At 41.4% G+C, this 21,463-nt stretch overlaps 2 protein-coding genes across 2 annotated transcripts; one reads left to right on the forward strand and one right to left on the reverse strand.

The window, feature by feature from the left end:
* Positions 1 to 2,232: 2,232 nt before the first annotated feature.
* Positions 2,233 to 8,095, reverse strand: tsr1 (TSR1 ribosome maturation factor). The gene is made up of 15 exons (XM_028420644.1): positions 7,934 to 8,095; positions 6,922 to 7,025; positions 6,614 to 6,842; positions 6,283 to 6,417; positions 5,714 to 6,162; positions 5,482 to 5,626; positions 5,206 to 5,387; positions 3,903 to 4,120; positions 3,645 to 3,804; positions 3,459 to 3,569; positions 3,242 to 3,374; positions 2,972 to 3,088; positions 2,743 to 2,883; positions 2,584 to 2,658; positions 2,233 to 2,512 (listed from the first exon to the last, which is right to left on the reverse strand). Exons 1-15 carry the CDS (start codon positions 8,058 to 8,060, stop codon positions 2,334 to 2,336), a joined length of 2,505 nt encoding a protein of 834 aa, XP_028276445.1. The 5' UTR covers positions 8,061 to 8,095; the 3' UTR covers positions 2,233 to 2,333.
* Positions 8,096 to 9,578: 1,483 nt separating this feature from the next.
* On the forward strand, positions 9,579 to 21,355 carry taok1a (TAO kinase 1a). The gene is made up of 20 exons (XM_028418902.1): positions 9,579 to 10,083; positions 12,574 to 12,822; positions 13,042 to 13,113; positions 13,205 to 13,306; positions 13,419 to 13,464; positions 13,582 to 13,678; positions 13,789 to 13,902; positions 14,001 to 14,092; positions 14,275 to 14,368; positions 14,467 to 14,548; positions 14,644 to 14,811; positions 14,916 to 15,113; positions 15,246 to 15,374; positions 15,659 to 15,895; positions 15,984 to 16,112; positions 16,200 to 16,403; positions 16,484 to 16,723; positions 17,014 to 17,226; positions 17,334 to 17,516; positions 17,758 to 21,355. The coding sequence occupies exons 2-20, from the start codon at positions 12,691 to 12,693 to the stop codon at positions 18,292 to 18,294; spliced, it is 3,069 nt and encodes a 1,022-aa protein (XP_028274703.1). The 5' UTR covers positions 9,579 to 10,083; positions 12,574 to 12,690; the 3' UTR covers positions 18,295 to 21,355.
* The last annotated feature ends 108 nt before the right edge of the window (positions 21,356 to 21,463 follow it).

Here is a 21,463-nt window from a genome sequence, read left to right on the forward strand (position 1 = left end):
CATGCTAAGTATTATGCCTGTATGACTTTATTGGGAGCCTGACTCAACACATGCAGGATGTTTGGGTCTGCCTGTGCAACCTAAAGTGTGCTCCACTCACCCCCTCTGCCCTGCAGTCCGGGGTGTTTTAGAGGCCTTCTTTCTCTTTTTCTCCTCTCCCCCACTACTCAGTGTTTTATGGGCTGTGTGCTGCGGTGCAGTGACCTCCCTCTCACCCCGGTGCCACCCAGCCGGTGCAGGATTCAGGCGCACACGGCCCCTGCCAAAACCCCATAGCGCCACATCTGCAATCCATAAACGCCAGCCACTCTTTCTCTCCTACTCCCTCGCCCACACCGCCTCAGACTCTCACACTCCTCCATTTCACTCTTTCTCTTTCTCACCCACTAACGTTTTATTTTAATTTCAAATTTCTATGCATCCCTCTTTTTTTACATTCCTTTGACTGTTTCCTCCCACCGCTTCTGGTTTTATTCATGCAGATCATCAACAAGCTCTTCCCTTATCTCTCACTCCCTCGCTGCCCCTTCTCTCTCTCTCCTTCCGTTTCTTTATCCACATCCAACGGAAAAATCTCTCACCCATTATATCTTCAGTGAGAGCCAGCTAAGTGTGGTGGCAGTGAACTGGGAACCACAAGACATTCCTGTTCCAAACAGCACTAAGTCACCAGCGTTCACGTCCTCTGACAGTGGCCTGTGCCAAACACACACTTCACTTATGGGCTGGATTCAGTCTTACCACGTCGCAGTTGGTCCCCAAACAGCTAAATGTTTATCTGTTTCAAATTGATAGTGTCAGGGAAAAATGTAGTGTACGCATCTAAATTCAGTTCCAGTTTTGTATGTGTTACTGTAAGAGCATTGTCCATCATGGGGTTGCTTGAATTCCCCCTCCCCTCCCTCGCCATGAACTGCTGGCCAGCAGAGCACACTCCTCCCCTCAGCCTTAACAAGATATGTTCAACACATCACTGTAACTGTGCCCTTGCCTTCATAGATAAAAAAAATAGTAAAGTAGGAAATAAATTGAGTGTTACCACAAAACTGTCCAGAGCTCCCAACTTGCCCCCCATGGGCAATGGAGACATTCATCTTTCTCAATTGTATCATCTTTTTTTCCACTGTAATCAAATAAAAATGCACAGAGTGAACTTTTACTCCCCTTTCCTCTCTTGGATCATGTTCTCCTCTCCATCCCAAAGTCTTCACCTTCTGGTTTCACAGACATATTGGCATGCCTCTGTGGTGTAGTCCCAGCAGAGTCTGTGGATGAATCATGTTCCTGCAGGCATGCGAGAGCTCAGTTTATATGATAAATATTGCAATTCATAAATCTGTGTTTTCCTAAGAGAGAAAGTATGGGGCAGGGACGGATGCAAAACTGTGGAGCGTTTCAGCTTCAGTTTCAAAACAACAGAGGGGTCACAATCTGGGTGTGTGTGTGTATGTGTGTGTGTGTTGACTAGAGCGCAAGAGAAGGCTACAGGTCAGGGCAAGACCACCATGGAGAGAGAGATAGCCCTGTGTGGGGTTGAATACTGCTGGTAGTAGGCTATCAGTATTTATATTTTTAGATGTTCATAGCCACGCCTCTAAACCAAGATGAAATAATAAGGCTCGTATTTGTACTTTTGCCATTTCATTCTATATTAAAATTCATTCCAAGAAGTCATTAATTATTCGTTTTTTTTCTAGTCCACCGAGGCATGTTTGTGATAAAAGATAATATGAATAAACGACTCTGACAGCTGCTATTTTTCCAAATCTTAAAGAGTATTTTATTGAGTGATTACAGACCAGATTTTTGCTTAAAAGTTCAACTTGGGAGTTCTTTTTCCATGATTACAGTTCCTCAAACATTATCTATAGAACAATTTTGTCCTAATTCTTAGATTTTAATGTGGCTGCAAGCATTCAGCCACGCATGCATGACTTCAAAGAGTTGCCAGTGTGACTGTAAGCTTGATACATGACTAATGTTAAAATTATTGCTGACCTGCCAGTTGTTGTTGTGGCAACAGCCCCCTGATTTGTGTAATCACAAACTGTTCAAAACACAAGGCAATTTGTTTATTGGCATCCACTCAAATATGTTTAACCCATTAAAAATATGGGTTGCCCAGATTAACAGTGAGGAAGCTTTATTAATACTTGGTCATTGTCGCCATCTAGTGGCCATAACAAACTCAGCAGCTATTCAGAGGAACAGAGAAAACAACTAAGCATGAGATCCTTTTGATCAAAATAATTTTATTTAGTACACTTGAAAGTGTTTTTACATGTAATAATACATGTCTTGTGTGTGTCTTTCACTGCCATGTTATCCATCAACTACTCCATGTCCAAGTCATCCATGTCTATGGTGTTCTCATTCTTGACCCAAGGTAAAGGCAAGGGCACGTAGGGGTCATACGTCCAGCGAGGGTACACTCTCTTGTACAAATTCATCAGGACAGTGTCTTGAGAACGCAGCTGATTATCAAATACACACTTCATGTGACCGTGTGTTCCTGAAAAAAAAAACAATGACAGTCAGATTCTAGAAAAGGAAGTGAAGATAGAGGCTTTTAAATATTCTCACCTAAAGGCTCCTTGATGTGGCCTCTCCGACCCCATTTTGTTCGCAGCTCCACTGGCTTGAACCACATGATATCATCTGTCACAGACGGGAAAGAATGATCATTAAACTCAGACATTGTGCAATAATCAGTTGGAAAACTAAGAAATAACGTCTTCTCACCCCTATTAAAGAACATGTAACGGAGAACAGCTGAGCGCCTGTTAATTTTGAACGGGTGTCCACTCAGTACAATCCTCTTCAGCATAACACGCTGAGGGTCACAGCTGAGCAGACTGCCCGTAGCCACTAGGTCCTGGATCCCTAGAAAGGCACAATAAGAACACAAGCTCAAATACCAGTACAAGGCCACAAATCAAATCTGCTTATGGTCAAGTGTAACATGACTCACCATCAGTCCTTTGTTTGAAGAGCAGGATTCCTGCAGGGGGGAAGATGATGGGTGCATACACTGACACCACAGTGGGGGCATCAGGCCTGAGGAAACGCTCCATCTTATGCTTGTCACCTAGACAACAGATGACTCAGTAGGGCATGTGCAACCATAAACCCAGCAGAGAATCTGCTCATGCAAATTCATACTGCAACTTGACAAAACAAAACCTACCTACGCACAATGACACTTGAACATGCTTGGTTGACAGGTGTTCTACTACTGTACCTGATGTGTGCTGTGAGAAGATGGGAGAGGCCCGGAATCTCCTAAATCCACAGTGGAAGACCAGCTCCTCTTTAGATTTGATTGGCTCTGTGTTGCTGGGATGTCTCCTCACCAACATATGCATCACTGACATCTGTGAACAGAGCAAAGTCAACAAAGTCAGTGGTGACGCTACGATCTGTGTGACGGATGGACAGAGGCTTTTAGATGTTAGTACCTTCTGCTCGTGGGGCAAGAGAGACACCAACACCAGAGGTCTGCCGGACTGGACACTCTCCATCACAGAAAATGGCACATCAATGATGTGCAGTGTAACATACCAGCCATCCTGAAATAGGAGTCAACAGTCAGTCAACTCAAAAACAAGAGGGAACTACAGATGAAGACAGGATTTTGTTTTTACCATTGCTCCTTCATCTTCTGCTGCTGCTTCAGCCAGTATACGGCTTCGAGTACGTTCAAAGCTCTGGAACTGGAATATGCGTGAATAATTTGGGGGCAGGTTCTCCATGGGGTCCCAGGGTGAGGAGCGGAAACTTTTTAGTCCCCTGTAACGCTGGAACCTGTGAGGACACCAACCAACCAACCAAAGTGTCAACAATATGTTTACATTTTCCTTTTTTATTTATTTCTTATTCTACATACAAGGAACAGAACTGACCTAATTCTTGCTGGCGTATCGAGGGGTGTGTCCACCTCGTCAGGAAACATTTCATTAGCTCTGGCCTCACGGTAACGTTTTAGGCCTTCTTCTTCTGCAGCTTCATCCATGTGTTCATCGTAGCGTTGATCCGCTCCAGCTCGCTCAGTGGAGCACACCTCTTCCTCCTCCTCTTCCTCTTCTTCCTCATCTGAAGCACAGCATGAACCTTCAGGGTCCTGAGGAGTGACAATTAAAAAAATATAAATCTGACTTAACAATTTGCCATCGTTAAGTTTAAATAATAATTTTAGTATTACAGTGCAGTCAAACAGCTTCTAAGTATAGAAGTTCTGACTGTATAATAGCCAAACATAACTAAGGCCAGTCACAACAAACAAACTGTTTTGAGACTGCTTGCCCAGTGCATAATAGTGTTTATGTCTGTATGTGTGAATGCGATAAGGAGTTCCCAGAATTCAAACTATAAGAATCCCACTTTTGGAATACATTTAAATTTAGTGCCTTTTGAAATAACAACCATCTCCAGGGTAAGACACCCACTCTTATCACAATAACTCAGAACTTCAACTTCCACAGGGCAATACATTTGTTTGAGGAAATGAATCATCAAAGACGACATGATTTACAGTGGCCCCTCAACTGGCAAATTACAGGAGAAGCCAGACACATGAGCGGAAGCCACCCAGCATGGGGCTGATTCACAACCTTTCCAACATCCTTGCTGCAATAATAATAATCATTATCATTTGAAGTACCCTTTCCCCATTGTTACCCCCACCTAAATACATATTCCTGTGCGCCAACCTTGACATCAAATGCATGCTAATAACAATTATGGATCATAATGAACCCGTTACATAAGGAGAGTTTCCCTGACTTCTTTTCAAGCGGAGCTGGAAATAAATAAATGGTTGACCCCTCCCTTCGTCCAGACAGGAAGCTCTGTTCGCAAGACAGGAAGACAGGAGGCTTCTCTCGGGACTCCCGCTCCAAACACTATTGTTGTGGTGAGCAGCCTGGCACTACACACCAGAGACAGACACTGAGAAAACAAACAGTGCCTTCTCAGCAGCGAGGTACACTGACTGTGGGTCACGTATACACTGCTTCAGCCCCGGAACTACCGATACGCAAGTGTTTACTGTCCTCACCATCCCCTGTAAGATCATACTTTATGACCTCAGTCACACCGTTGCTATGACAAAAAGGCACAGCTAAATAAACTAACCATTAAGCTTTGTTCGGGTTGAACTAACAATTTTGATAAATTGAGTTAAATGAAAAAAAAACAAACTTGTACCTGAGAGTCATTCTCTTCATCTTCTCCATCCATTGCTTCATCCAACATGTCGTCATTGTCATCATCGCTGCTTTCATTATCCATGTCTCCATTCTCGTCCTCGTCTTCATCAACAATCCACGTGGCCTGGTAGTCCGATGTTCCTTTGGGAACCTTCATTACACGTTTGTTCTTTCTGGCCTCTACACAGCGAAAAAGAAACAAGCAACGTGGAGTTTAGAAAGAGTTTTGCACCAACCATCGGTATTTTTCTGTGTGCACATTATCGTTCTTCACCTTCAGCTTCCAGCAGTTCTGATTCTGTTGGCCAAGTCTGCTCTCCATCCATGGGGTCCACCTCAGCTTCGGTTTGCAGGCTCTCCCTAGAGGCTGGGTCAGCTTTCATGAGCACCCGCACTGGTGCCTCCTCTTCACCACCATCCTGTACAATACACAGAAGTGTGGGTAAAGGAGAAATGTTAAAATCAGCGCTGAAAATTTTAAAAAAAGGTACGTATTAAACACCTACCAGCATGTCCACATCTCCTTTGGCAGGCTTAGCAGGTCTGGCTGTTAAGCTGAGGGGAAGAGGGTCTGATGGGGCATCTATCTGGCTGAGCTGAAAGTCTCCATGCCCACTGATGTGCACCAGTCTGTCAACCCGCAGAGGACGACCGCGGACATACCCAGACACACACAGTGTTCCCAGACCAGTAGGTCCACCACCTGACCCCTCAGCAGGGCTGTTCGGTGTAAAAGTGACATGCTGAGCTAAAACATGAGAACGTCTTGAGCGGAACCCCAGCTTCCTCTGTCTCTGACTGCCCAGGTGTCTGAGAAGCAGAGTGGCATCTTGTTCAGAGTCCAGCGGGAAGAGGCGAGCATCAGGGAAACGGACTTCTGTTATCTTTGACAAAGCTCTTCTGGACTCAACTCTCTTCTTCACAGGAAGATCAGACACACCCTGGCACACGAGTGCTACATGGTTTGAATATGGGAGAGAGAAACAAGGCCTTAGGAAAAACTACAGAAACAAAATCAAGAAAAGTCTGTGTCAATGTCTAAAGGCCCCTATACTGTTTTCAGATTTATACTTACCATGGCTGGGGAGGCCCTGAGCGAAGAGGCAGGAGAGACAGTGGTCTCCGTAACTGTCCCAACCTTCAGTAGAGTCCATTACAAACACAATGCTATCTGCAATCTTTGCCACGTCCAGCAGGGAGTGCATGTCAGCTGTTCAAAAAAAAAAAAAAAATGCATTACACAAGCATTATGTATATATATTATACCCAAGAGTTTAAAACCAAGGCATCTGGACTTATAACATAGATTAATGAGGATGTGTCACCACTCCCCCAAGTGGCTTCATCATTGCTGATTAAGGAGCTCTTACATTACAATGTACACAACAATATACCTCAATACTTACCCGTGCTTTGGCTGAGAAAGGTGAACCTTTGCTTAAAACGAGGCAGAATCAGACCAAAACTGTCACTGACTCCACTGACGCACTGCTCTTGGTGTACAACGCCCCCAGCACCTTCTCTACGCAGAAGTTTGGTTATGGCCTCTGCATCAACTACAGCATGTAGGGACACTACAGCAACCAAATGAGGAGGTCCATCCCGGCTGCCTAGACGTCTTTTCTCCGTCAGGACCTTTAGAAAATAAATATACAAATGCTACAGCATACAACTGGAATTTACAAACGGCCCATATAGTAAATTAAATTATTACCATGTCTTTCTTGTTCCTACGTAGCTGGTTGGCTTTGTGCCGTCTGTCCATCTTCTTTAGCTCCTTCCTTTGTTTTTTGGTGAGGGTTGTCACCGACACTCTCCCTGTGTGGAGACACAAGAATTGATTGCTGTAAGTTAAATAGTGGTGAATATAGGCCCTTGCAAGCCTTCTATTTGCATTGTATAAAACTTCATTTTTGTTTTGTACAATGCTTTCTGGCACAATACTAATGTATAAAACGGTTCATTGTTGTAAGGTTTCCATGCCTTGGTGCTTACAAAACAATACAATATACTTTACTGCTACCTGTAAACAAGTTACTGCTGCAAGATTTTGACACATGCTTAAGGTAAAGTGTAAGATGCAGGTCTAAGCTGTCAATAAGTCTGAGGTTGGTGAGCGAACATTGCGGTTATGATAGATGTCTACAATACCTTTACTACTTTAAAACATATGCTGGGTGGACAACAAATAAAAACCACCTGTAGAGAACAGTGCAAGCCAATCCAACAGACCAGCTGCCTTTACTTTATGAAGCTTATGATGTACTTTTTTGTGGATCATCTTGCAGGACCCTGATTTGTCAGTACTCTGACAGACAATATAAGTGTGCCCACATCACTTTGGCTTTTAAATGTTTACATAAATATATGGGCACAAAACACAAACTCTAAATTGAAACAGCTCTCCACGTCAAAATAAACCAGTAATGGAATTGATTTAACAGCAGTGGGCAGATTTTATATTTATGTTCACTGAGCTTTACATGTCAAAAGGACAACTAGAGAAAGATGCACCGTACCAACATAAGTTCAGCACACGATCAGGAAATGGCTACAAAACCATTCTGTAAAAAGACTCTATTTACAACCACCACACTGTCTGTTACACTGAGTTCACGCCCAAAGCCACCCGCAGAAAAACTCTACACGTGTGTCTGAAGAGGCCACAAGTTTAACACAACAAATCGGACGCAGTTTGCAACATTTTACAAATGAACTCGACTCACCTTTGTTTTCTCTTTCAATTTCACCTTTCGTTCGGTGCTTGCCATGTTTGTGTCCTTTATTTTTCTGTTTATAAATACCGGCTCTGTGCCCTTGTTGTTTTTCCCCATCTGCAGCCATTTTCGCCATGTGGGGAAACCTGGCTAATTTACTTCCGCATTAGCACTTGCGTCATGGCGTATGTGACGGCGTGCCGCTGCAGCTTCCGATGGAGTGTTTCTTCAAAATAAAAGCCCAATTACAACTGTAGAAACAAACATCATCATTAATCAGAAATACTTTATTAATCCCAGAGGGGAATTGCTTACATTTCAGGTGCACCATGCATCATCAGAAGTAATGCTCATTGGCTCATAACTGTATGAGTTAATGAACATGAGACATTGATATATTCTATGAGCTACATTACTTGTGACCTGTCAAGGGTATACCCTGGACAACGGGGGTTAATAGATGATGGATGGATGGATGAGCTTCATTAGCTCCTTAGATTCTTAACATTCTATAAAAATATGAAAAAATACAATATTTTCTTGTGAATACACAGAATCAGAATAAATACAATCACAAGTAATACTGAGTACTATTTGGGATACACATAATCACTCACCCCTCTGGTAACAATCCATTCCCTGTTTTGACATCATATAAGGATTAATACTCTTTCTAATCAGTCTCTAATGATTGATCTTTTTCCACTTATCCACCTCTTGACATTCCCATGAGTTAAAAAGCCTATATTCACAGGGGGCAGTCCCTCCTTGTTTCCTAAAGGAGTGCTAGGGGATAGAGAAAGGGAAACATAGATGATGAGGCAAGAGGAGAACATTTCCACTCACACTTAAAGCAGATTTAACAACCTTAGTTCTGTTAGCTTTACCATAAAAAAGTTACTGTTTAAGTTTTCCAAGCACAGATTCTTCACTTGAAGAAGAGAGGTTTTTGTCTGTATCTGCACACAGTCCAGATCCAGCTGACTGTTATGCATTGCCTGAAAGGAAAAAGCTGCATTCTGTCTGTCTGATCCTTTGACATAAACTCCCAGGGGAAGGTTGCATTTATGCTGAAAGGAATCATAGTATTTCACTATCTGTGAATGTGTTATAGTAGCAACGTTTCTGGGTTGATTCTTTAGGGAAAATATAGTTGAAGGATTTGAGATGCATTTATTAGCTCCACAACCCTCAACAACCCTGATCAAGACCCCAAGGGAAAGGAACATAACACTCTGTTTGACTGAAGTTGCCAGTCACCATAAGAATACTTGCAATATTATATAATTCTCTGTATGAGGAACTACTGTCTACTGCATGCACAAATGAGTTTATGTACAGTTACTTTTAAATGAATGAAGGCACAAAAAACGACCGTCTTAAAATCCACTTTATACAAAATAATTTTTATTAATGAAAATCCTAAAACTTGATCTGGAAATACATAAATTGCCATAAACATTTTAAATTACCTTTTAAATGGAATTGTATTTATGTTTTATGTAATTTATGTATTTAATAATGTCCGAAATACACAGTGAATAAGAAGAAACTATACCTCTTCCATTGACTTAAATGTTTTATAATGGTTCAGAACAGTGTTTTTAAATGTGCTGTGGTGTCTCCGCCTCTGGATGTTCTTGGGTCAGAGAGAGTTTACTGCAACAGGCAGGGCGGCTCTGCTGTAATATGTGGAAGGAAGACGGGCAGCTAGGCAGAGTTAGCCCCACACATACACATCTATACGGCTAGACAGTTGAGATGCTAGCGTGCTAGATTTAAACCTCTGTTTTTCTACCAACATATCTGCGGATTGTTTATGGGTGTTTTAGGGGGTGTTTGAACTTCCCTCACATTTTCCCCAACGTATTTTCACGAAGGGAGGCGGCGGTGGAGCGCTCGGCAGCCATCTTTGGACCTGCCTGGGAGTGGGATTTGACTGTTCTGGCACCCTAGTTACTTCAAGGGTGGGGATTTTAAGCTATAATAATTCGCAGTTGTGTATGTTATAATCGACTGACAGCGTGAAGAACCTACAGAATTTGGCGCACTGAACTGCATCTCCGGGGATGAGTCGGGAAAAATACTTTTATATTCACCAACAGTTTTGAATTACACGACATTCTCTACAGCGCTGAAACCTGGCCTGTCAGAAGAGGGTGAGTTTGAGCTAACTGGCTAAGCTAACTTAGCAAACATCACATAGGTTAGCTTGCTAATTTAGCATTTTCTGGTAAAGAGCTCTTAAAGGTCTTCTAATTTCGATGTATTGGTGTGGTTTCTTAACTGTTGACGTAGTAAATACGACTTGAAAAAAGCTTGAAAGTTTCGTCTTATGACACGTAACTTTGCTAACGTTAAGTTTAGTGTGTCGCTAACACCAGACAACGTTGGCTAGTTGGGAGCTCCCTATACATTATGAGTTACGTTTTACAATTTAGATGTATGTTAGATTAATTGACATATGTAACTGTTGGAACAGCCGCTGGAAAAGTGACAACGTTTAGTAAATCCCACTTAGGACACACCGCGATGCCAGTCGTGTTGCAACTCCAGCGAGGAAAGTTACCACAGGTAAACCCCAGCAGGTAATCCTGGGCTGCCTGTTTACCTCTGATATGTTAGTGGTGAGTTTCCCCGAGGAAAAAAGTTTGATCATCCGAGATATTTTTGGAGCAATAACAACTTATCCATCCCCACAAACAAACTCGGATATAGTTGTTGTTTAACTTTAATATAAACAGGTGTGTTCCTTAACGTGTACTGGCTTTGGTCTTTGGCGTGTGTTATAGGTAAGGAATCAGTGCTGGTTGACACAGTGTCATTCTCTGTTTACTGTGGTCTGGATTGGTGTGCCAAAAGGAAATGGCTTAACTCACCTACATTACTGATGAGTTTAATGATGCACTGATTTCTAAAAAGTTAATGTAGCTTTATTTTGCAAAGATAAAATGCTTGTTTCTAATATTCTGTCTTATGTTGCATTAAATGTATGAAGGCATGCCATTACTGTTTATATTAAGACAGAAAATCACCAGCCAAAATGCTTACCAGGGCCCATTTCTACCTCCCCTATAGCTGTGCGAACAGGAAATGCTGAGAAATGCAGCGCAGTGAGGGCATAGATTGGGAATTCCAGCCCTCCAGCTTTGTTGTCCTGTCCTGCTGCATTCTTGTGTGTGTGTGCTGTTTGGGAGGCAAGGGTGTTTTATGAAGATATCAGTTATCATCACTCACTTTTGTGCACGTGTGTCCAGAGTTAAAAAAAATGTCATCAGAAGATATAACAACAAAGCTCATTCATGAGCAACAATGTAGTGAAGAACAATGGCAATAAAGAGGCACAGTCCCACATGGTAATGAGGCTTTATTTCAGGGCCATGGCTGCATCTGTGTAGAATAGTGAGTTGTTCAGTGTTGTGAGACAAAAGATGTCTGCTTGAACTGGGGGTTGTTTCTCCCAGGCTGGGAAAGAAGTCTTGTGACTCTAGCGTCAGCTCTGCATCTGTTTACAACTGATCATCTGAGCTGCATAGACTCAGTAAACTTTGCTCAGTGATCTTTTACAGTCTACATTTACAGTGTTATAGAAGTAAGGCTGTATAGTAAAAGGTTTACGCCTAGCAGTGAAGTTGTGTCTTTATACTTTATGTAATTTAAAGGGAAGTTTCTCGAATTCAAAGAACAAACAAATAAAAAATCCCACACATTCTGTCACACAACTCGCTAGATATTTTCATTATATTTCATGTGTTTCATATTCAGAAGACTGTCAAACACTTTGGTAATTCACTCTGCTTTTCATATATCCCAAATTCCCAAAGGGATTAATAAAGTATATTCTATTCTATTCTATGATGATCTATGATCTATGATGATCACTACAAACAAACAATCGAAGTCTTCCTGCCATGGCAAGTAAAATCACAATTATTAGCTTTGTTCAAAACAAAAAAACTTAGTTTTTAATTGTCTTAATTTTTTTGAAGGATCATCTAACCATTAATCACTTGAAGGAATATGATATATGTTTGGTATGTCTAAGAACATGTGTGTACCAAGTACTTACAGGTTGAACAAGTAGTTCTATCAGTGGAATGCTTTGTTTCACTTCAGGCCTTACTCACACACTGAAGCAGTTTGTGTCTTTGTTCGAGCCGAAGATTGTCTGCTGTAAGACGGTTCTTCGTATCCTCCTTACATCTGTCTGTCTACATACCAGTAACTGAAGGTGTAAGGGGAGGTTGTCAGGACACAGCCCACTGATTTCATTACTGTAGTTGCTGTTACTATGGAAACAAGAGATGTATCTCTTGGTACCTCTGGTTTTCTGATTGTCCATTCTCCAGTTTTGTACCTGACGTCATGTTTCAGCTTATTTTTCACAGTGTCTCAGTTTAGTTATTGGCCATTACGCTTGTTGACCAGTAAGCGAGATATGTGGTATTGACCAATCCGTGTTTTTTTAAGTATGGAAAATGTGAATTTAAATTAACAATCTAGTATATTGTACTTTGCCACTGTCCATTAAAATGAATATATTCTGGAGGCAAACACTGAAAAATACTATGCACACATTTAAGTTAGGTTACACCACTTAGTTGTTGTTTATTTCAGTTGACTGATTTTTTTTTTCCTTGTACTTTTAGCTCTGAACACATATGACACCACTGACCTGCAGATGAGCCATCAGCGGGGGCTCTCACGTCGCTGTCGCGGACCAAGATAGTTCCTGGCGGCAGCGGCATTGCCCCCAACTCCCCATTATGCCCAACAGCAGTCGGGCGGGGAGCCTGAAGGACCCCGAAATCGCTGAGCTCTTCTTTAGGGAAGACCCAGAAAAGCTCTTCTCGGATTTGCGTGAAATTGGACATGGCAGCTTTGGTGCTGTATATTTTGTGAGTATTTCACAACGTAATCTTGTGACCCAAGCCGAAGGGAGTTATTATCAGAATTGCCCCTAAGGAGTTTTCTATTTTGCAGATCTTGATGGTGTATTTTTTTTCATAATAATAAATATTGTGTCTTAAATTGTTGTATATTTATACAGTAAACAAAATCATGGATCAAATTGTTAAGTGAAGATGACCATATTGATTGCATAATATGCTTTTCAGGCACGGGATGTGCGGACAAATGAGGTGGTGGCTATCAAGAAAATGTCTTACAGTGGGAAGCAGTCCAGTGAGGTATAACGCTTTCACCAACTTATATCATGTTGGCACGCTGTTGCAAGTTTTGTTGTTGCAGCCAATGATTTTCTTTGCACTCCTTTCATAGAAATGGCAAGACATAATCAAAGAGGTGAAATTCCTGCAGAGGATACAGCACCCAAACAGCATAGAGTACAAAGGATGTTACCTGCGAGAGCACACAGCCTGGGTAAGGTTCTACATTAACTGAGTGTCAGTAATGAGTGTACGTAAATATAACGAAAAAAGATAAACCATGAATTTGATTTTTTTTAATTCTTTGAAACTTTATTTTGCTGCAGCTGGTAATGGAGTACTGTCTAGGCTCTGCTTCAGATCTGTTAGAAGGTATGTTGAAAGAATTGAAACCAATGATCATTGCATGACTAACAGTAGACAAGGTGGTCTTCCTTTGTAAGGTTATCCTTTTTGTTGCTTTACATCACTGATGATGCATTCTCCTAGTTCACAAGAAACCTCTGCAAGAAGTTGAAATAGCTGCAATTACCCATGGTGCTCTTCAAGGGTTGGCTTATCTTCACTCCCACAACATGATTCACCGGTGAGTCTTTCCAGTGTGTTCAAGAGCATGCTGTGCACCTAGTGCTCATGGCCTCGGGCATTCTGTCTTCTGTGTGGCAAAGTAATCATTTCCTCTTATGTGTTTAACAGAGACATCAAGGCAGGAAACATCTTGCTGACTGAGCCAGGGCAAGTAAAACTAGCAGATTTTGGCTCTGCCTCCATTGCCTGTCCTGCAAATTCCTTCGTTGGGACTCCATATTGGTATGCTACAAAACATATATTAAACATTGTCGTCACAGCACTTGCAGATTGTTCATTTACATATTTGTAATGTGCATTGTGTGCATTTGTCTTGTCAGGATGGCCCCAGAAGTAATTTTAGCTATGGATGAGGGTCAATATGATGGAAAAGTGGACATTTGGTCATTAGGAATAACCTGCGTTGAATTAGGTAAGTCAAAATTGATCATCTAATATACATCATCTAATATATAGTAGCTGTTGGATAGCTTGAATCCACACGTCTCATTCATATTACACACTTATGTTCTAAAAGCCTTTTAATAACTGAACAATGTTGCTTTCTTCTCCGCCTCATTTTTTTTCCTTCATAACTTACTTCCTGGTTTGTAGCGGAGAGGAAGCCTCCACTGTTCAACATGAATGCAATGAGTGCCTTATACCATATAGCACAGAATGAGAGCCCCACGCTGCAGTCTAGTGAATGGTGAGTTTAGCATTACATTTAAGAGCTGATGTATTGTTACTTTAAACAGAAAAGGTTGGTTAGTTGAAGTGTTTTCGCATTTCATTTTGAATTTTCAGGACGGATTATTTCCGGAACTTTGTAGATTCTTGCCTTCAGAAAATTCCACAGGATAGGCCGAACTCTGAGGAGCTTTTAAAGGTAAGAATCAATACCCTCTGCTATTTATATTATACACATATGTCAATAATAATAGATGCATTGGCATTATTGTTTTTATTGTATTCTTTCTTCAGCATGCATTTGTCCAGCGTGAGCGACCAGAATCAGTTTTAATAGACCTGATCAATCGGACTAAGGATGCAGTGCGGGAGCTAGACAATCTGCAGTATCGCAAGATGAAGAAGATCTTGTTTCAGGAAGCCCACAATGGCCCCACAACTGAGGCACAAGATGAAGAAGAGGTCTGTCATGTGACACACTCCAAGCATGTCTCTATGCCTTTCACTTTACAGTATAGTGACATATTAAGTTTTGAGTATCTGTCTCTTGTTTCTGTCATTTTTAGGAGCCAGAACACAGTGTGGGTAGGACAGGTACAGTAAACAGCGTGGGGAGTAACCAGTCTATCCCCAGTATGTCAATCAGTGCCAGTTCCCAGAGCAGCTCGGTCAACAGTCTCCCAGAAGGTGATGACAAGAGTGAAGTGGACATGGAGGGTGACCACACAGTAATGTCCAACAGCTCTGTCATTCACCTTAAACCGGTAAGGAGTGAATATTATTATCACTACTTTGTAATTATTTAAAAAAAATGTAATTGCAGACATTGAGTGGATTGCTTCTGATGGGGTTGCAGTGCTGTTCTGTTGTTAATATGTTCCTCTGTGCATTTTTAGGAGGAAGAGACACATAATGAAGAGTCACAGCCTCACACCCGGCCAACTGAGCCACAATCCCCGCCTTCACAAACTCAACGGCCAAAACGAAACCGCGAACACTTTGCAACTATACGCACAGCTTCAGTGGTAACTGTTATTATATTTGTACATAGATCTATAAGAGATGGTTAAAATAAGTACTTATATACATACTTGAAAATTACCACATACATGAATTGTTAAAAGGCAACATTCTTTTCACATGTTTCACATGTTCTTGTGATCTGTATAAAGATTTTGCTTTGCTTAAGCAATCAAAGTTTCATGATCCAGCTGTAGTGCATTTGGCCAGTGACATCATATTGTGTATCCCTATTTCAAAAACCTGTTCTTTCCATCCAGTATAAAGAAAATCTGTCTGTGTTTGCCAGCTCACCCGCCAGATTAAAGAGCATGAGCAAGATTCTGAGTTAAGGGAGCAGATACTGGGCTACAAGCGCATGAGGCGGCAGCATCAGAAACAACTGATGGCTCTGGAAAACAAGCTGAAGGCTGAAATGGATGAGCACAGACTCCGTCTGGACAAGGAGCTGGAGAACCAGAGGAACAGTTTTGCCCAGGAGATGGAGAAACTGGTTAAGAAACACCAGGCATCCATGGAAAAAGATGTATGCACTTCTAGATTTACTAAGAGATACTATTCACAATAGTTTTTTTTGCATAGATCAAACTGATTATGATGCATGTCTTCATCAGGCAAAAACATTTAGCAATGACGAAAAGAAGTTCCAACAGCATATCCAGAGTCAGCAGAAGAAAGAGCTCAACAGCTTCCTAGAATCCCAGAAACGGGAATACAAACTTCGCAAGGAGCAATTAAAAGTGGTATTTGCATTCTTGATCCACGTTACTCTCCCATCAGCTTACTTCTAGTGAAAATAGAGATGTCAATCTGCAATTTCTTTCCTTTAGGAGCTGAGTGACAATCAGTCAACACCCAAGAAAGAAAAGCAGGAGTGGTTGTCCAAGCAGAAGGAGAACTTTCAACACTTCCAGGCAGAGGAGGAGGCAAACCTACAGCGCAGACAGAGGCAGTACCTAGAGCTGGAATGCCGCAGGTTTAAACGGAGAATCTTGATTGCTCGTCACAATATTGAACAGGATCTAGTGCGAGAGGTGAGTACTGCTGAATATTAATATTACTAATTATTGAATAATTGTTTGACCTTTTTCCTTCTTTTTGCACACATAATTAGGAACTGAACAAACGTCAGACACAAAAGGACTTGGAACATGCCATGCTTCTCCGGCACCATGAGTCCATGCAAGAGCTGGAGTTCCGTCAGCTCAACACCATCCAAAAGACAAGAACTGAGCTGATCCGCCTGCAGCACCAGACGGAGCTGACCAATCAACAGGAGTACAACAAGAGGAGGGAGAGGGAACTTAGACGCAAACATGTTATGGAGGTTCGCCAGCAACCCAAGAGCCTCAAGGTCAGAATAAGCATTTGAGCTTTGGTGTGCACTGAATATGAGTGAACATAAAATGTTGTTGTAGCTAATTCTGATTTGGTGGACATATTAATCTTGAAGGTTGAATAGATAATAATGGATAAAAAAATGAATGCACCAGTCTTAGCAAAAACATTTTTTTTCTAATTTTGTTTTAACAAACTAGTTTAAAAATCTGTATTTTTTTAGGTTCTACTTGCTTAGTCTGAGCTGTTTTTATTATTATACGTATTAAGAAAGACATTTGTTTCATCTTCTCTCCACAACAAAAGTCCAAAGAGCTACAGATCAAGAAGCAGTTCCAGGACACATGTAAGATCCAGACCAGACAGTACAAAGCATTGAGGAACCATCTGCTGGAGACCACACCAAAATCAGAGCACAAGGCTGTCCTTAAACGGCTGAAGCAGGAGCAACACCGCAAACTTGCCATATTGGCAGAGCAGTATGACCACTCCATCAATGAAATGCTTTCCACTCAGGCGGTGAGTCTGGTAATATCTGGAATGTAGAATCTTCTTGCAGCCCGAGTATTTGTCTAAATGAGTGATACTTGTATACTGGATTCTGATTCTGATCTCTCTCCCTGTAGCTTCGTCTGGATGAGACTCAGGAGACTCAGTGCCAAGCCCTACGAATGCAGCTACAGCAGGAGCTGGAGCTTCTCAATGCCTACCAGAGCAAGATCAAGATGCAGACAGATGCTCAACATGACCGTGAGAAGAAGGATTTGGAGCAGAGGGTGTCACTGCGAAGGGCCCTGCTGGAACAAAAGGTTCTTATCTTGTGGGGGGAAAAAATTCCAGTCTGACTGTAAAACACTTTCCAACACTTTATAGGTTACGGTGCTTTAGACATTTGAAGGTACTCAGGTTTTACATGATGCCAGTGGTCTTCACCTACTAATAAAGATGAAGGTGTTTTCTTTAAGGCCTACACATGTATCTTCTAAATTTGCACTTACTGTATATAAACATTGTTTTTAATAAACCCTTTCTTTTTCTCTTTTTCTGGAGATTGAGGAAGAGATGCTGTCCTTGCAGAAGGAACGTTTGGAGCGAATCCGGAGCCTGCTGGAACGCCAAGCTCGAGAAGTTGAGGCCTTTGACTCAGAGAGTATGCGCCTGGGTTTTAGCAACATGGTGCTTTCAAACATCTCCCCAGAGGCCCTCAGCAATAGCTTTCCCGGGGCTCCAGGTTGGGGACACCATCAGCAACAACACCCTTCTGGGAGCTCTTATGGGCAACACTGGGGCAGCGGCGGTTCAAGTGCAGGGTCAAGTCACCAAGGCAGCCATCACCACTATCACTCCAGTCCAGGAGGGGCATCTATGCAGCAAGGCTGGGGGCAGGGCATGCAGGGAGGAGGGGCTCCATCTCCCTGGGGCCGCCCATCAGCTGCAGCCCTGGTCTCTCGCAGCAGTGGAAGTATACAAAACAGTCCCCAAGCAATGGGGAGGACACCCACAGGAGGACGCAGCGAGCAGGGCATGAGCAGGAGTACCAGTGTCACCTCTCAAATATCTAACGGGTCACACCTCTCCTACACATAGATCCCCTCTCTACTCTGGGGTTTGAGCGTGGAATCCAAGAAACACAGCAGGACACCGCAGCTCTGCTGCTCTGTCTCTCCCTGTGACACTATCCAATCATTTCTCCCATGTACAGATGTGGATGTGTGATGAAATAAATGTTGCTCAGGTCAAAAGGGCTGGAAAAGGCATAGCCCGTCCTCACAGCAGTTTATCGGCACACATACAGATCCTTCATTTTTATGTTACATAAGCAATTTGAGTGTCAACAAGTTAATCCCGTTTGTTTTTATTTGCAGCTTTTTCCCAGATTTTTTTTATCCACAGCCATTGCTCTCATTTTGCACATGAAACACTGTTAAAAGGCCTTTGACATGTGTTAACCAAGTCCTTACAAATGTGGTATCAAACAATCACAGCAGACTAGTATAGTCCCCCCTCCCCCCTTCATTTTAACCCTTCACATTCAGTGTTACACTGGCCAATTCTTTGACAGTGGTTCAAAATGCAGCAGACCTAACAGAGGATGCTCTGCTGTTGTGATACCAGCCTGCCTGCTGTGATGGTCATTGTGATAATTTAGATGCCTCCTTTTATTCAGTTGTTACAGAGACTTTCTAAATTCAGAGCCATATAATGTGTTTCAGACAAATGCTACAGTGCCTTCTAACACTTTGATTATTGATATCAATAGTTTATAATGTTAATATTTTAAAATTAAGCATCCATTTCTGATTAGTTCTAGTGAGTTAAGAATGTTAAGGTGAGTGTATTTGTTAGTGACACATCCAGATGTCCCAGATTTCTACATTCACATTATGCAGTAAAAGTGGTCCTGTTATTGTTGACATAGAAATTTACTTGAGCATATCAGTCAGTCTGTTTTTATGTCTTTATTTGGTACTGCTGGGGTAGGGTTCCCCTGCATTGCAGAGAATGTCATTGGCCTTCAAAACCAATCCAAGTTTATTTTTATTAGTGCCTTTTAAAACTGCTGCCTTTTTTCCAAAGCACTTTATACAGCTAAATGTGTGTAAAATTAATATTTGACTCATTTTCTTAAAGCCCCCTGCTGAATGAATGTTTCATCGGTACGTTTGTAGTTCGGTTTAAGATTCAAACTCAACCTGTGCTGTGATTTTTTTTTTTTTTATATATATATATAGGAGCACTTCCCCAAGTACAGAGGAGGCTTAGGTTGTGGAAAGCTACACTACGAGTGAAAACATTATCCTACATTTGGCAGCTTTTACTGTTTTGAAACTAGTTGAAGTTATTTTCAGGGTGGTGTGTTTTTTTTTTATGAAAACAGTATGCGACGATGCTGCAGTTTTTTTTTTGCAAAGGTTTTCATCAAACAAACTTAAGATGATTGTTATGACCATGACAGCAGGCTTGGCATTCCCAAACTCTGTTGAAAATGTTGGAGCCCAAATAAGCAACACTAAACATTTTAAAAGGTGCTAAATTAAATATGTTACACCACCACATTAATACCGAAACCAAGGGTGACTGAATGAAGCACATGCTTGCATGATTACATTGTAGCGTAGAAATGTAAACCTAAAGTCAGCGCACACTACAAAAAAAACAAAAACAAAAAAAACAGCCAAATACAAAAAAAATGTGGCAAAAAGCACTTAGGTACTCCTTTGATAGCTTTAGCATCTTTAATAGCTGCTTTTGTTTTTGATTAAATTCCCCTAGAAAGGCATTTAACCTTTAAACATCCTCTGTTCAGTCTTTTTATTTCCGCTTAGGCCTTGAAGAGTTAAAACATTCTCCAGTGATCGTAAAGATGTATGCTACCCTGAATCTCGAAGCGGGAATTAAATGCTCATATATGTATGTTTTATGTTTTAAGAAAAATGTAAAAACTGAACTCACATTTTAAGAAAATAATGTCTAAAGGTAACTTTTATTTAAGTGACAAGCCACACTGTCCTTACACAAGCGCTTCACTCTCATTAATGTGGCGTTGATAAGGCTCATATCCACGAATTTGCTGTCATCTCCTTTAAATGCCACTGGCCGTCACTGCCCCCCCCCACCCCACCCCCTGCTGCACACGTATGACCAATTGTCCCCATTCCATTTTTAGTTGTAAGCCAACATTTAAGGCTTTTTTTCTGAATGTTGTTCTTGCATAACTCCCCATCACATATGAGGACACACAAATGCTGGGATCTTTCTTCTTCTAGGTGGGATTTTAATTCTCCACATGTATATATATATCTTGCATAGAAAGTGTGCATTATATCATATTACATATTGTTTGGTCCCAAAACAATTTTTTTTTCAATGCCAACTGATTAGTTCCAGCTACTGTAACACAGCAGGTTATAGTCATCATTTCTTTTCTGAGATTGTATTTATCATTATTGGATTCTTACCGTAAGTCAAAGGCCAAGGCTGGGAGTTTGAATGTTTGGCCAATCAGACCTCACATACATGCCAACTTTAAGGTTATATGGACACATTTTGTTCACTTTTGTCATGGTTGTGTGCGAGAGAGAATCTGGATGTTGTTGTCAGTCACAGGACCTCTCCACCAGCCTGGATTTTTATTTTATTTTTTAATAGTTTAACTTTGATGTCAGATTCTTGTCCTACTGACTGAAAGGATGTGGGATAACGAATAGTTGGCAACAGAAGAGAACAACAATCCTTTTTATGGTCAAACACTGTGCCATACCTGAGTTGCCAAGCCCAGACACCACTGCATTTGTTTATCATCTCCACGGTTTAACCTATCCATTGGGCTGACGACACAAGATGTATGAAAAACAAAAACACGCTGGTTCTGGTGGAGTGGCCAAAGTAAAAAAAAAAAAAGGCTTGAAAAGATGGCGGGATGACAGGCAGATTATGAAAAGATATTGCATTTCTTTGAAGATGTCAGTATTCTTTGGCACAATACCACTACAACTCATAACCTGTATTAAAATGTATAGATGGTGGAACTTGTTATGAATGTCAGAGAGATTATGAAGATACTACATAAGAGATGGTAAAGTACTAAAAGTGGATTTAAGTTGTGTAAAAAGATTGATAAAACAGAATAAAAATAGGATCAAATTTACTATATTGTTTGTATTGTATTTACCATTGTGTTGGCAGAGGGATATTGAACAGAAATCAGCTGTAATAAAGTAATTTTAGTATAACTCGCCTTGTGTATTATTTTCTA

This window comes from Parambassis ranga, chromosome 13 (assembly GCF_900634625.1).
Source record: "Parambassis ranga chromosome 13, fParRan2.1, whole genome shotgun sequence".
Lineage (NCBI taxonomy): Eukaryota > Metazoa > Chordata > Actinopteri > Ambassidae > Parambassis > Parambassis ranga.